Source organism: Hesperophylax consimilis, chromosome 11, assembly GCF_061612785.1.
Source record: "Hesperophylax consimilis isolate HC1 chromosome 11, BYU_Hcon_1.0, whole genome shotgun sequence".
Taxonomy (NCBI): Eukaryota; Metazoa; Arthropoda; class Insecta; order Trichoptera; family Limnephilidae; genus Hesperophylax; species Hesperophylax consimilis.
Genome location: NC_142846.1, coordinates 14,448,823 through 14,463,633, shown reverse-complemented (window position 1 = coordinate 14,463,633; position 14,811 = coordinate 14,448,823). Strand labels below are relative to the sequence as shown.

The 14,811-nt window shown below is 33.5% G+C and overlaps 1 protein-coding gene across 5 annotated transcripts in view; it reads right to left on the bottom strand.

Annotated features, from left to right (window-relative positions):
- Nucleotides 1–2,972: 2,972 nt before the first annotated feature.
- The window catches only part of LOC149419829 (protein Aster-B-like), a 47,728-nt gene continuing 35,889 nt past the window's right edge, over nucleotides 2,973–14,811 (bottom strand). For 4 of the 5 annotated variants that reach the window (XM_089637322.1, XM_089637325.1, XM_089637323.1 and 1 more), the window contains 7 exons: nucleotides 12,615–12,783; nucleotides 11,243–11,353; nucleotides 9,240–9,432; nucleotides 8,619–8,741; nucleotides 7,781–8,075; nucleotides 7,352–7,484; nucleotides 2,973–7,099 (listed from right to left, as the gene is read on the bottom strand). In XM_089637322.1, coding sequence (XP_089493448.1) covers nucleotides 7,007–7,099; nucleotides 7,352–7,484; nucleotides 7,781–8,075; nucleotides 8,619–8,741; nucleotides 9,240–9,432; nucleotides 11,243–11,353; nucleotides 12,615–12,783 — 1,117 coding nt within the window. In that variant the 3' untranslated portion in view covers nucleotides 2,973–7,006. The remainder of the gene's footprint in view (nucleotides 7,100–7,351; nucleotides 7,485–7,780; nucleotides 8,076–8,618; nucleotides 8,742–9,239; nucleotides 9,433–11,242; nucleotides 11,354–12,614; nucleotides 12,784–14,811) is intronic. The other variant, XM_089637324.1, reaches the window with a different exon arrangement.

Below are 14,811 nucleotides of genomic sequence, written 5' to 3'. Positions count from 1 at the left end.
CCAGTACTGTGAATTGTGCGTACAAGAAATGGGTAACTGGACAACTCAACATAGTGACAAATCAATACAATTTTGAAAAGTGATAGTTATAAGTCTTTATCTATGAAACGTAGTTATAAGCCAAAAGTAATTAGTTATAAGTCTAACGGCCGTTCTTCCCAATCCTACTGATCAACTACTGAGCCGAAATTTAGGCTCAACACTGCTCAAACGCACAACTATGCTCTTTCCAACGGAAAAGTGACAACTGAGTGATCAACCAATTTAAGGAAGCCAAACTACTGGATTAAGCTTGCCTCAGTAAATGACTACTTATAAAAAGTGTCAACAGAGTGAAACATATTCGCGAAGCCAAGGCACGGTGGCATTAAAGTCAAGCTAATACTTTATTTTTATCATATTTCATACGCTTAAATATTAAATATCGGTTTACGTATTACAGTACGTAAATATATGCATTAATAATAAATTCTTCAATGTTAATTTAGCATTGAAAGTTTTAACTTTGATGTCATTTTATTGTCTATGAAAGTGGGCATGGCCACTTAAGATAATCAACAGTAAAGATGTTTGGAAACAGGCGAATCGAATGTTACTGAATAAATCACTTGGCTGATCGGACCCTGAGATTGATCGTTCGAAATGTTGGGAACAACGGCCGTCAGTGATCAATGCATAAATTAAGTAAAGCGCCCTTGAGGTAATTTTCTCACGAAAACGTCGCTATACAAATAATCCAATCATTATTAAGATTAACAGCCGCTCTCTGTTGGTTTAATTCTCAAGTCATTGGATTTGCAAGGGTTTGCACTTGACTAAATCTGTGTACATATTATGTTGCTTTCAAAAGCAGAGATCTGCTCAGATCACAGGGTAAAATCATTTCCTGTTATTATTTGAAAATATCAAGTTGTTTTTTCATAAAAACAATGCTCTTACTAGAATCTTTCTTCTTCCAATTCAACCCCAGCAGGTCTTATGGATTACCAAGGAGGCATTGAACTTTTTTTAGTGTAGATATTAAAATCATTGTGCGTAAATAAAACTCTGAATTTATCAGAGCAGTTTTTTTATTAAAGAGACCTTTAAAACATAACAGTCACAACCTTTTTAAAGATTTTTAATTAAGGTTTCGCATTGTAAGAAATATTCTAGTAGTTTCTTGAACCTTGCGCCAAAAAGTATTTTTGTAAATTTATCTTATTTAATAAATCAAAACCCAAAGTTTCCTCTGAAATCATAAGATTGGCAAGCAGGTACTTAAATACCTAACTACTTAATTACAATCCAACCTGTTACAATGTAACATTTTTTATTTCAAAAACTAAAATTTGTCCAAAAAATGTGACTATCCAATGACAATTCTTTTTTTAAACTTTCTTTAGGCAGGTAGGTTTCCAAATATTGAAAAAAAATGCTAATAAGAAAGTCCAAATAAACATGATTTCACATTTGAAAAAATAATCTTTACAGAACCCATAACAGCCACCATCTTAAAACGGAACGTAAAAACCAATTTACAGACAGAATAAATGCAAAACAAAATTATTTTTAATGCCTACCTCTCATACCAACTTTTGAAATGACGTGACTCCATAATATATTATATTCCATGAAGAAGAAAAGATCCTCAAAAAAAGGAGAAATTATTTCATTTTTAAATTGCTATGTTGAAATTTAGGTAATTTAGACCAGTGGTCCAAAACCCATGGTCCGCGGCCCTGTTTCGGGCCGTAGATCATATAATAAGGGCCGCGGCGCAAGAGCTTGCGAAAGAAGAATTTCAACTGCTGGAGATTCCAAATGACGGCAGCCTTAAAACTACGTTCGAGACAACAACTCTGCTGGTGTTCTGGATTAAAGTCATAGCTGACTACCCTGAGATTGCCACCACAGCCCTTAAATCCCTATTGTCATTTCGGTCATCCTCTCTGTGTGAAGCGGGGTTTTCTGCAGTGACAGCAACCAAAATAAAACAAGGTGTCCCCCCCCAGCGGGCCGTGGTAAAATTATCAAATGTTGACCGGTCCGTAGCACAAAAAAGGTTGGGGACCACTGACTTAAACCACGAACCTCCACTGACAGCGAGAAACTCTTTTCCGGCAAAGAGAATGCTGCGCGAAACTCGGCATCGGCCGGATATTAGGTCACTATCCAGCATCTGGTCGGATAGCAATAAAGTGGCCGGATACTGCACAGTTACCGGATATGCGTTGCATCCATAGACATATGAATATTAGTAGACCTGCCCTAAGTGATTAAAAGCGTATTATCCCCACTCCCCATACCGGTTCCATTGGAGCCGGCTATGCTCGCGTATGGCCTCAAGTGAAATTTGAAAACGTGACGTCATCATTCTTGTGCGAACTATGGTCGATGCATCATCGGTTCATTTTACGAAATAACACGGCAAAATGTTGACTTGTACTATGAAAACTTGTAAAAATAGATGTGAAAAAGAGAATAAACCCAATTGTCGTATTACATTCCATATATAAGCATTATTTTACTTTATTTTAAGCATATTCACATCGTATAATATGAATCAGTTGTTACTATCACATCGAGAAACGTCTGGACGCGAAACACAAAGCTGGTTGGTTGCTGGGAAGTAAATTATGAACATTTATAAAAGTGTCTTAACTAAATACTTAAACGAAATATTCGACTCTGAAAATAGAACCGAATTTTTTTGCCGAATTTGGACTTCGCAAATTTGTTCATAACGTGGCGAGTAATTTGCGCTCCCATGTAAAAATGTCTATTCATTCAAAAGCAGATTTTACTTTTAAGAAGTAAATGGTGATATTATAATGCGAGATGCCTATTTACTGTCAGATTGATTTATTGACGAATCACAGTCAGCTTCACTCCCTTCGTTCTTCAACAGTTGATTTTACCCCTCGCCATTATCTTCTCGTCTATTAATTCCTATGTCTGTGGTTGCATCTCTACTTAACATGGCAGTGCACATAAATTCAAACTGTAAGAAATGGTGAATGCAGGGGAAATTAAATTGTTTACTATTTGTGATTCATTTTTATTATCACTAACAAACGTATAATATACGAATTTAGTAGCTACATCGTACATATCCAAATAATATCTACTTGTGGTTACTGAGACAAAACATAAAGCAACAAGTTAAACTTCTTTTGAAAAGACCCAATTATTCATCTTAATGGCAAGATTATTAAATTACTGCTTAATACGTTTTTCCTCTTTTTGGTTCTGCAGTTTTTCTAACAAAATATAAAATATACATATTTATCTACAAGTTTATTAAAATAACATATTAATTTTGGCATCACGTTACACTATTTCATAGATTTTTGAGGCCCGGTGTTCAACTAAATAGGTGGAAATTTATCTTTGTGACAATATAATGGTTTATTTCAAATCATTTGAGTAATCTAGGATATTATTGTGCAGCATTTAGTATTTCTGCACCAGAAAAAACGCGGGAGCAGAGCCACGAATTACGGAAAAAGGAAGAAAGTTCAAGCGGCATTTTACATCATTTGCGGTTACTTCGTTCCTTTCCCATAAGTCGTGGTTCAGCTCAACAGTTCGGCTTGCGTGTTTATACGTACCCTAACATGTGAAAGATGCAAAATAATCTTCTCTTTTTTTTTAAATGACCAGCAATAATTGTGAATTTAACTTTTTCTAAAATTTGTAAGCAGCGTTCTCCATAGAAAGCTTTCTAGTATTTATAGAAAAGCATTAACACACATTCAAATTGAAGCAAATGAAATATTATTAAATGAAGGGAGATAAAATTGACAATTTATTCAATTTGGAGGGAACAAACAAGGTACATATTGAAATTTTTAATTTACTGATTACAAACACCTTAATAATGACTACACATCTAGAATTATTCACAATAACAACTTTACGAAACATTTGTATAAAACTACATTATGTATTTTAATGGAACCTTGAGTTATCTTACTCTAAGATAATTCTAAATAGCGATTTTTTGTCAAAAAATATACAACACTTGTAGCTAAATTGTTGTTTTGCAGCATGTGACATACTTTCATCCCAATGATTGAGTTAAGTGTCGGGCTTCTGCTTGAGCCAATGTTTCAGCAACAGAGCTTAACAGCTCGACATCCCAAAAACAATCAATATATCTGTGAAAATATTAAATCGTAGCCTTGGTTTAAACTATTATTTCAGGACTTAAACTATTAGCAATGAATATATATTTTTAGAGAATAAGCCATTATATAAAATGCAGCACAAAATTCAAAAGTCGAAATAGCAATGAAGACACTAATTGATTCCCCAAATTATACAAAATCAAGATTTTTTATACATACCTACCTATCTACATTTTTTACAATGAAGCAATTTGGTTGTCACTATCAAATAATTTATAATGTAAGATATCGAAAGTTTTAATATTAGTTGAGATCTCTTAAGTTAATAAGTTATAGGGAAGTAAACACATAACACTCAAATAAAGATATTACAATCTACTCCACAATTCTGGTCTACACTGATACACTTTGTATGTATGTATACATATTGTAATGGAGGAAGAAATAACTCAGAAGACATGTGTAGGAGTAAAATATAAATTCCAACCTAAATTACCCGTAAATATAGAATAAGGTGAGGAAGACAATGTTCAACCATTACAATCTCAATCACAAACAGAATCACATTACTATTCTAGTAATTGAAGCTACAATGAGCTTAGAAATTTATTCTTTAATTTCAATTTTCAAAACTAAAATTTTCTTTCATTGTCTTCGACTCACTATTTTTTCGTTATATCTTTAAGAGATAACTTTTCCCCTGATAATATATTCACAAATAACGTAATGATAAAAGCACAACCAATAATAGATATTTTCAGAAATATTAATAAAAACCAGCACAGCCCTTATGTACTAGCGGCAAAATTAATGTTAAAGTATTGCACTATTTTTTTATGGTTTCGACGTGTCTGTCAGCGCCTTTGAGGTGATTTTTCACGAAAACGGCGCTATATAAATTAGCCAAATATTTCATTATTATTATTATGTAAAATTCTCTATCTGAAAATCTGAGGTTTACAGGGGGGAGTTATGAAAAAAAAAATTCTCCCGGTTTTGTCGTAAATCATCCTAATTGATTTAAATTTATAAGTATTGTATTTTCTCAAATTTAAAAAACAATTTGGTTAATGGTTATAAAACTTTATAACTTAGTAGTTACAGCAAAAGCTGTAAAAAAAACAAAACATCATGTAAAAACATGATATTTTGTTGAACATCAAGGAAGGGTTGATTCACAGAATTTGAACAAATCATCAAATTATAAACTCTATTTTCAAATGCTGTGAAATTTCTATCCAAGTTCTGTTATTATTTCAGTTACGTGAAACAACTAACGAAAAACAAAATATAATGATATAAAAACAGAATTTTACAGCACTTGAAAATTAACTTTGAAATTTGATGAATTGTTCAAATTCTATGAAACAACCCGTCCTTAGTATGCTACCACTTACAATTCTTTACTTTGGTGTCTGTTTATTTATAAAAATGCAAGAACTTAAAATGATTAGATTTGTATCAGATTCATATCGGCTTCAATTTTGTCAATGGCGCTACTTGCGGCAGCGCACAGTATGTCAACAGTCAGATAATATTTCTGTGTATCTAATTTCGACCGTGTGTAATACTAGCAGTGTAACACTGGAACGTGAAATTCAGGCCTGTGAATTTTTGTAACATAACCTTCACACCTTATAATTATTAAGTTATAGGGAACATGATAGCCGACTAAATTAGGTAAATATTAAATTAGATTACAGAAATCAATAGAAATGTATATTTATTTTGTGCGGTATAGTTGTTTTCAGATTTTTTGTCAAATCATATATTGGGCAATACTTTTTCATGAATTTCACCGTGCTTCATAAGCATGGTCGATAATTTCAGAAAAGGACTCGGATATTCATATAAAATTCAGAAAATAACTTGTTAATTAATCCAAACACACCCTTGCTATATTTTTTCTAATCAACAATCAGATTTTTGTAGTATGCAGATTACAGAAATCAACAATATTCCTTGATTCAACCTAATGTTTATTCTAGCTGGAATTGAGTAAAGAGTAATGTACACATTCGCTTTTATAGAATAAATGGAATGCAAAAGTAAGAATAATGGAGAAATAAGTTTGTATACTTTACAATCGTAAGTAATAATAATTCGCAGACGGTTATATCAGGGACTACAGATGTCAATAGGTAATAGGCGCTCGGGTTTACCGCAAAACGTACGGTAGATAGGGTATAATAAGAAAATAATGATATATAGGAACATTTGATGTTAAATTATTTTTAAATAAAAGATTTTTCTAAATTAACCTAAGCTGATAAAAAAATTAAGGCATTAAAAATACACAATTTATGAAGAAAAAAAACTTTTCATTCTGTTGAATAAATATATAAGGGCCTTCACTATGCTTATTACGATTTATAATATTATATAAATAAACGCAACACATTTCTTTTGAAAAACATAAATATAGTCGATGATTTTGAATAGAAGTTATTTATAGAGCATTATTTTATACATTGTGCTTTTTGTGCTTGGGGCAACTAATCGGTGCCTCAATTACATCGCCGAGGCACTACAGTACTAAAATTACAACAATACTAACAACTATCTTATTCAACAATATTCTCATAGTGAATTACAGGGTTTTATATATTAAAAAAAATAAAATGCTGTCCAAAGAAATGCAAAATTTGAATGTAAATACACAATTCGACATTTTCAAAAAAATTAAACCCAGGAGACAGTAATGATTGTGAATTATTTACATTTACGACAAACCACATCACAAAAGCTTCACAAATTATTGAATAAAATATTGCACAAAACTTTTCATTTAAATCTAAATAGTAATCTTAGGATACTAGATATAATACGTACACATTTTCGCAGCAAACATTTGGTTTATCGGCTGCAAAATTGGCAAATAAAGTGTAAAAAAATCACAGTTCTGAATTTGGATGCGAATTCGGCGGATGTATTTTCTCTAAAGATGGCTGAATGATGGACTGCAGATTAGCGAGGGCCGTCTCAGTCTGAAAACCAGAATCGCATTGAACAAAACAACACCGAGGCATTCAATCATTTAAATCGGTAAGAACAAGAACAATGAACATTATGTATTTGTTTCGGCCAAATCTGACTTACAAATGTCACATTGTCCAATGGATTTATCTATACCATCTAAAATACAGTTGAAAACAATTGCTGTACATAATTTAATATCCAAGATATTTGTCAAAATCCAAACATTAATTTGATATTTTATTTAGCGGGGATCTTGTTACCTGCTTTAAAAGCGAAATTGCATCATTCAGTGCTTTTCTCCACCGATCCAACTCTCCCATATGGAAAGTAGATTGTTCCTTGAGATGCTTCGACCATTCTGCTATAATTTCTGGAGTTGGGTTAGCCTCAGATCTGTAATCATCACTTTAATAAGATTCAAATTGTCAGAGCTATGAAAAAGTGTTGAAAATATGTTACACAGTTTTTACTGGTACTAAAAAATTGATGATTGAATTGATGGAATACATAGTGTATGGGTTTCTATGGCAAATAAAAAAGATGAATAAACATTACATTTCCAAAAGATAAATTTAGCATTCCCCAGTCATCAATAAAAATGCATACGGCTTTCACCATCTTAAGGTATTTTAATTGAAACACCAGATTCATTAGAATAGATGATTCTGATAATAAGTATGAGTGAATACCCAAGAACATTGGAGGCGTATCTATCCTCCGTTTCGAAGAGCCAGCGCGCCCCTTCAATTCCCCACAGCTTCCAGTAGAGAGCTGCGTTGACCACCACCAGCAGGCTGAGGGCTGCTAGCACGGCCCAGAGCAGGCTGTTGGAGGGCCCCGTCCGGGCCAGCACCTGCGACACCAGGGGGCTCCCGGGGGACCTGTGCCTGGAGCCTATCACCGGCCGCAGTTGAGTCGCGCCCAACACCGTCTCCAGTTCCGCTCCACTCTCCCGTGTGGCCCCTGCGTACAGTTGGTAGTATGCTAAACGCGTTCGGGGCGGAGTGATGAAATGGACATCACTTAGAGCTTTAAAAGCTGATAAGTGCTGGCTAAATTAACTGTGACTAACAACATATAGCAAGAGCAGCAACTCTATAGTGCCTTTATTATTTAAGCAAAGTTTTATTGTTAAATTAGTTATTATGGAGTGAGAGATCCAACAGTCTTTAAAATGAGGAAGGGAAACATTAAAACTATGTATCTTAAATTTAGATGATTAGTCCCACAGTAGTACATACTATAATATGCATCTCCAAAAAGGTATGTCTATTTTAAATGGGATTTTGCAGGATGAGAAAAGCTTTGCAATCTAGAGGCTAAAGCATCTAAAGGTTTTTCAGATGTGGAGGCAACAAGTTTGATTACTGTTGAATGTAAAAATATTTGTGTTTTTCTATCGGATAAATGTTTTTGTTATATTTGTTGTATTGAATGGCAATTTGTTGCAATGTTTAAACCGTGCATGAATGGCAGAGAAAGTACAACTACTATTGTTAGATGAATGGAATGGATGTTGATTCTTACGTCTTTTTCTTCTACTTTTTCTTTTAGACGTAACGTGGTCTTCTTCTACCTCTAGTACGATGGCTTTAGATAAACATTCCAAATATTCGTCCAGTCCCGCCCAACAGTTCTTTTCGATAAACGCTAAAAAGTTAATAAATTACCATTAGATAAATTACCAATTTCTGTGTGGTGATTCTTTTTGAGGAGAGGGAGGAGTGAACATGGGTGTTAAGGAGATCCATGTTCACTTGTACGAGGGAGCAAAGACAAAGGCAAGCTGTTGAACTCAAGAATGAGTCTTAAAAAGGACCCGTTCTCATGTGACAAATGTCATCTGTGTACATCAAATGTTGGGTGCGCGTTTGGCGTGTTTCCCGACTATGCACCGGAACCGAAGGGATCGATGAAGCTAGTTCCTTGGAGCATCTTCCATTGTAATTCCGGAAAAACAAAGACAGCATTTCTACCTGACGCCTGTGCTCTAAATATTGTAATCTGTTTGTTAAGACAGAGGGATCCATGAGACGGACCGCAAGTTTCAAGTCAAGAGTAAATACATAGTACAGACATATTATTACAACTATTCCTGTCTGATTCATGCTAATTATTGATATTGAAAAATAAAATAATTATTCATACTTTTAACAACGGTCCAGACACTTTTCTTATATTTGACTTGTCCAAACACCTGAATATTGGTGATATTTTCCGCCACCTTTTTCAGGCAGTAGTGCACTTCCACCGTAAAGGAGTCAGCGTAGGGAATTCCCGCATTGCTACTAGAAATCTCTATGGAGTACAGATATCCAGGACGAGTGCAAGCTAGCATTACCTGTAAAACAAAGTACAACAGTCAGTATTACGTATTTATTAATCCTCTTAGCCTCAGAGCACACAGATTATGTTAATAGCCTCACAGAACCTAGATTGTGAATGACTAAATAGACAATACGACAAAAGTGCAGTTTTTTCAAATTTTTTAAATTTAAACTTATATATCATAATTGTTTCTTCAAAAATATAAAAATTTGTGACCAGATCATAATAAAAAATTTCGAATAAGGTAAAATACTGAAAATTTTATTTAAATTTGATCAATAGTTCAGAAGTTATAGCTATTTTACATGAAACGGAATTTTGCGCGCGAACATGACAAAAATTGCCCGCTTTACGGCGTAGATCGATTAAAAAACCCCCCGCAAACATTGTGTTAAACAATAACATAACTTTTACTTGGTGTTTATACATTAGTGTTTATTAAAATATTAAGTAAATATTATTATTATTTTGTATAATAAACATGTAATAACTTTTAATATCGATAATTTATAGGAAAAAAAAATATTAAAAAAAAACTTTGTTAAAAAATAATACAGAATATGTACAAACATGTTGAAATCATTACATTCAGTGTAATACAGAAAGAAGCCATAACAATATGATAACAAAATAGCCGTTATAACCATCAGGACGTCCTGTGCGAAGGATACCAAAATTTAAAAAAGGTATGATTTATTCGAGCCATATGAAAAGAAAATGAAAAATAGCCATCACGGAACGCCTGGCAAGATGTGAAACATCGTAATGAATTTTTAATGTGTAGTATATTTCTTTGTGTATGTTTTAATAAAAACAAAATAATTATTTGTATTACTTTTATTTTCACTTTCTAGAATAGAAATCAATATTATAACGGTTATAATGGCTATTTTGTTATCATATCGTGTTTAAAATTAGGTGAAATTTTTGAGGGGTTTCCGAGACGTGTTCAAAATTGATAAATAAGGATTGAATTTTACAAGAAATGAACAAAACTTATATAAATTCATTAAATAAATGCATCAGGAATATGTGAATCGTAAAGTTTTTTAGAAATGCATCATAAATACTTTTGAAAACGGTATTAAAAATATACTAAAAAAGTTTCAAAATATTTTTATGTGAAAAAAAAGTGACTCTTTATACGTAATTAAAAAAAAAATGTATGGACAATATGAAAAGTGAAGTGAGAGTTTCATTGCAAATTTTCTTCTCAACAGGAATGTGTTTTCAAAATGTGAAGTTTCATAGATTTTCCATACGTTTTATGGATTAATATACAGGTATGTTTATTTAAACTCAAAATTCGTTTTAAATTCCAAAATCTATGTATTTAGAAATGAAAATGTTTATTTATAATAAACACGTCTGAAAGGTTATTTTACCTAGTTTTTAGGATCAAAATTAACTAAATAAGAGAACATTTATAACACACGGGAACAATTGCGAATTTCGCGCACGAAAGTATGTTTGCCGAAGACTTTCAAATAATAAAAACCATTATCTTAAGGGTTAACTGACGCTGGATGTCTAAACTTTGTAGTTATTGGTTTGTGTGCTAAATATTAATAAATAACTACTGAATTTGGTTAAAGCAGTTTATTATAACACATCCACAAAAAAATTTACTTAGAAAACAAAAGGCAGAACGTTTTTTACAAAGGAAATTTCGAGATAATATTTCACGCGCGAAACGTAGATTAACTTGGTAACGGTGTTAAGGTTGCTAGTACTAGACTGTCTTCTCGACAGCGCCGGGTCGCTTTAAATAACTCGGCTGGCGACGATAGAACTTTAATAATGCATTAATAAAATAAGTTTACCTGAGTTTCTGTAACTTGTGCAGTCTTAGGTCCAACAGATTGATTCAGAACAACTGTAAAACTAACTTTACGACTTTTGAGTCCCGTCTCAGCATCCTGTTTCCAAGCATTCTAAAAACAAACAACGTAAATAATAAACAGCGTTAACCTTACAAAGTTAAACCATTCAATCTGAGCCGCCACAATTTAGGGCCGCTATCTTAGAAGATATAGAAGGCCTTCTTCCCTCCGAGCAACCACAATTTGGGGCCGCTATCTTAGAAGATATAGAAGGCCTTCTTCCCTCCGAGCAGCCACAATTTAGGGCCGCTATCTTAGAAGATATAGAAGGCCTTCTTCCCTCCGAGCAGCCACAATTTAGGGCCGCTATCTTAGAAGATATAGAAGGCCTTCTTCCCTCCGAGCAGCCACAATTTAGGGCCGCTATCTTAGAAGATATAGAAGGCCTTCTTCCCTCCGAGCAGCCACAATTTAGGGCCGCTATCTTAGAAGATATAGAAGGCCTTCTTCCCTCCGAGCAGCCACAATTTAGGGCCGCTATCTTAGAAGATATAGAAGGCCTTCTTCCCTCCGAGCAGCCACAATTTAGGGCCGCTATCTTAGAAGATATAGAAGGCCTTCTTCCCTCCGAGCAGCCACAATTTAGGGCCGCTATCTTAGAAGATATAGAAGGCCTTCTTCCCTCCGAGCAGCCACAATTTAGGGCCGCTATCTTAGAAGATATAGAAGGCCTTCTTTCCTCCGAGCAGCCACAATTTAGGGCCGCTATCTTAGAAGATATAGAAGGCCTTCTTCCCTCCGAGCAGCCACAATTTAGGGCCGCTATCTTAGAAGATATAGAAGGCCTTCTTCCCTCCGAGCAGCCACAATTTAGGGCCGCTATTTTAGAAGATATAGAAGACCTTCTTCCCTCTGAGCAGCCACAATTTAGGGCCGCTATCTTAGAAGATATAGAAGGCCTTCTTCCCTCCGAGCAGCCACAATTTAGGGCCGCTATCTTAGAAGATATAGAAGGCCTTCTTCCCTCCGAGCAGCCACAATTTAGGGCCGCTATCTTAGAAGATATAGAAGGCCTTCTTCCCTCCGGGCCACCATAATTTATGATAAAATGTTTATTTTTACAGAATTAGTAATGGCATTGTCATATTAAACATTTAAAAAAAAAAATTATGTTAAAAAATTAATTTGTATTGAATAAAAAAAAAAGTTATACTGTTTTTAGTACACTTTTAAATTCATGGCAAGTTCACACAAAAATTATTTCAGTATAGGAATAGGCTTGGTTAGTTTCAATCAAAATAACTTGGGATGTGATGGGTTAATAACTTTATTTGTTCAATTTTAAATGAATTGTGAAAAAAAGTTGACAAACCTGCACTAAATCTGTAGTCTTCCGCATGGCGAGCAATTCAATGTAAAATTTGGAATTGGTGAACAGCATGGTGAACAATTGGTCAATGTGGACATGGAAGTCCACGGATAAGAATTTCTTGGCATCGTGAGGGTTTGTGCAGAGGGGTTTGTGCAGATCCGATCCAAAACTGGAAAATTAAATAAATAATATTGAAATGTTTGTATACAAATTTCAGGTAGCAGAAACGATGCGATTGCAATCTGTGGTAGATATTTAATATTTTTGTAGTGTTTGTAGTTTATGAAGTATTTCCAACGTTTTAAACAACAGGAACACAATGATTGCCATTGTTCTACCTCTACCACGGTGTGGAAATTAAATAGGATAAAAAGATAATTACAAAAAAAGCATGTTAAGTGATTTTAATAGATACAAAAAATATAATTAATATAAGGAGCTGGCAGGAATATTCAATAAATAAAAATACATTTTTGTTAATGTCAACTTGTAGACGATACCATACTTGATAAAGTGACATTTTGAGAGTGTTTAACAAACCCATTAGAAGTAATATCCAAAGGCAAAATGAATGTATAAGTTCGACACTGCAGTTGCAGTGCTTTGAGACATGTGTGGACACAATTCTTCAACACTGCAATTGTAGGGCTCTAGCCCTTAGGGGTTAATGAGATTATTTCTGCTTATAATAATAATAACAACATTTATATAGCGTAGTTTTGTGTAACTTCACTGCAAGTGCTTCTAAAGTTTCTACAGATTTATAAACATTTTTATCTAAAGCAAAAACAGGCTCATTGACAAAATGATAATTTTGCAGGAGAGCAAAAACAAGAATGAAATCTTTGTTGATTGGAAAATGGGCTTAATATTAACTAAAACAATCTATATATTGAATATTGAAGACAATATTAGTGATTTCTAAACGAAAATCTGAAACAGAAAAATCAGAAAAGGAAACGGTCACATCTGGGACTCGAACCCAGGACCCTTGTCTTTCCGGGACAGTGCTCTACCAACTGAGCTAATGGGACCCTATCCCCCTCGGTCATTTTAACTGTATCATACTTCGAATAAGAACTACTAACATTGTCTTCATTTTTTCACCGCACATTTTTATTGGCAACTATCTTTTTTTATGTATGATCGCAAGATTCAACCCGAACTAAATGCAATCCAGACAGCGTCTTTTTAGATAAACCTATCTTATTTTTTATTTTTAATGTGCGACATCTGTTGACTTTTCTGCAAGTCTAGAATGAATATTTATTTTTCGGAATAACTTTATTGAGTAAAACCTCAAATTGTAATATTTAAATATTGAAGACAATATTAGTGATTTCTAAACGAAAATCTGAAACAGAAAAATCAGAAAAGGAAAGAACGGAAAGAAATCAGAACGGAAAGACAAGGGTCCTGGGTTCGAGTCCCAGATGTGACCGTTTCCTTTTCTAATTTTTCTGTTTCAGATTTTCGTTTAGAAATCACTAATATTGTCTTCAATATTTAAATATTACAATTTGAGGTTTTACTCAATAAAGTTATTCCGAAAAATAAATCTATATATTGATTACTCATTTATTTTTTGATGCAAGAAAATGTAAAAATAACTTAAGCTACTATTTAAAAAAAGAAGAAAAAAACTCACCTAACTCCTTTATTGAATGTGTGAAAACGAGCTAATTGCTGTAATCGTTCAGTATTTGCATTTTTTTACGGTGAATAGTATTATCTAGATATGTGGAATGCTTCTCAAATAGTGTGCCGCTTGGGGAAGAAGTGATTTAACGTCTTTTCTTTAGACATAGGAAGTAATTCTTCGTATAATATATCGAGTAACAAATTCTTCAGGAAAAGAATGATAATTATTGTTTTCTTGGTTATGGAAGCTAAGATAATATTCTTAAATGAAAATTTGAAACAGAAAAAGATAAGGTCGCATCACAGACATATGAATATATAGACTAGAAATTAAAGGTGAGGGGTAAAATCAACTGTTGAAGAACGAAGGGGGTAAAGCTGACTGTGATTCGTCAATAAATCAATCTGACAGTATATAGGCATCTCGCATTATAATATCACCATTTAGTTCTTAAAAGTAAAATCTGCTTTTGAATGAATAGACATTTTTACATGGGAGCGCAAATTACTCGCCACGTTATGAACAAATTTGCGAAGTCCAAATTCGGCAAAAAAA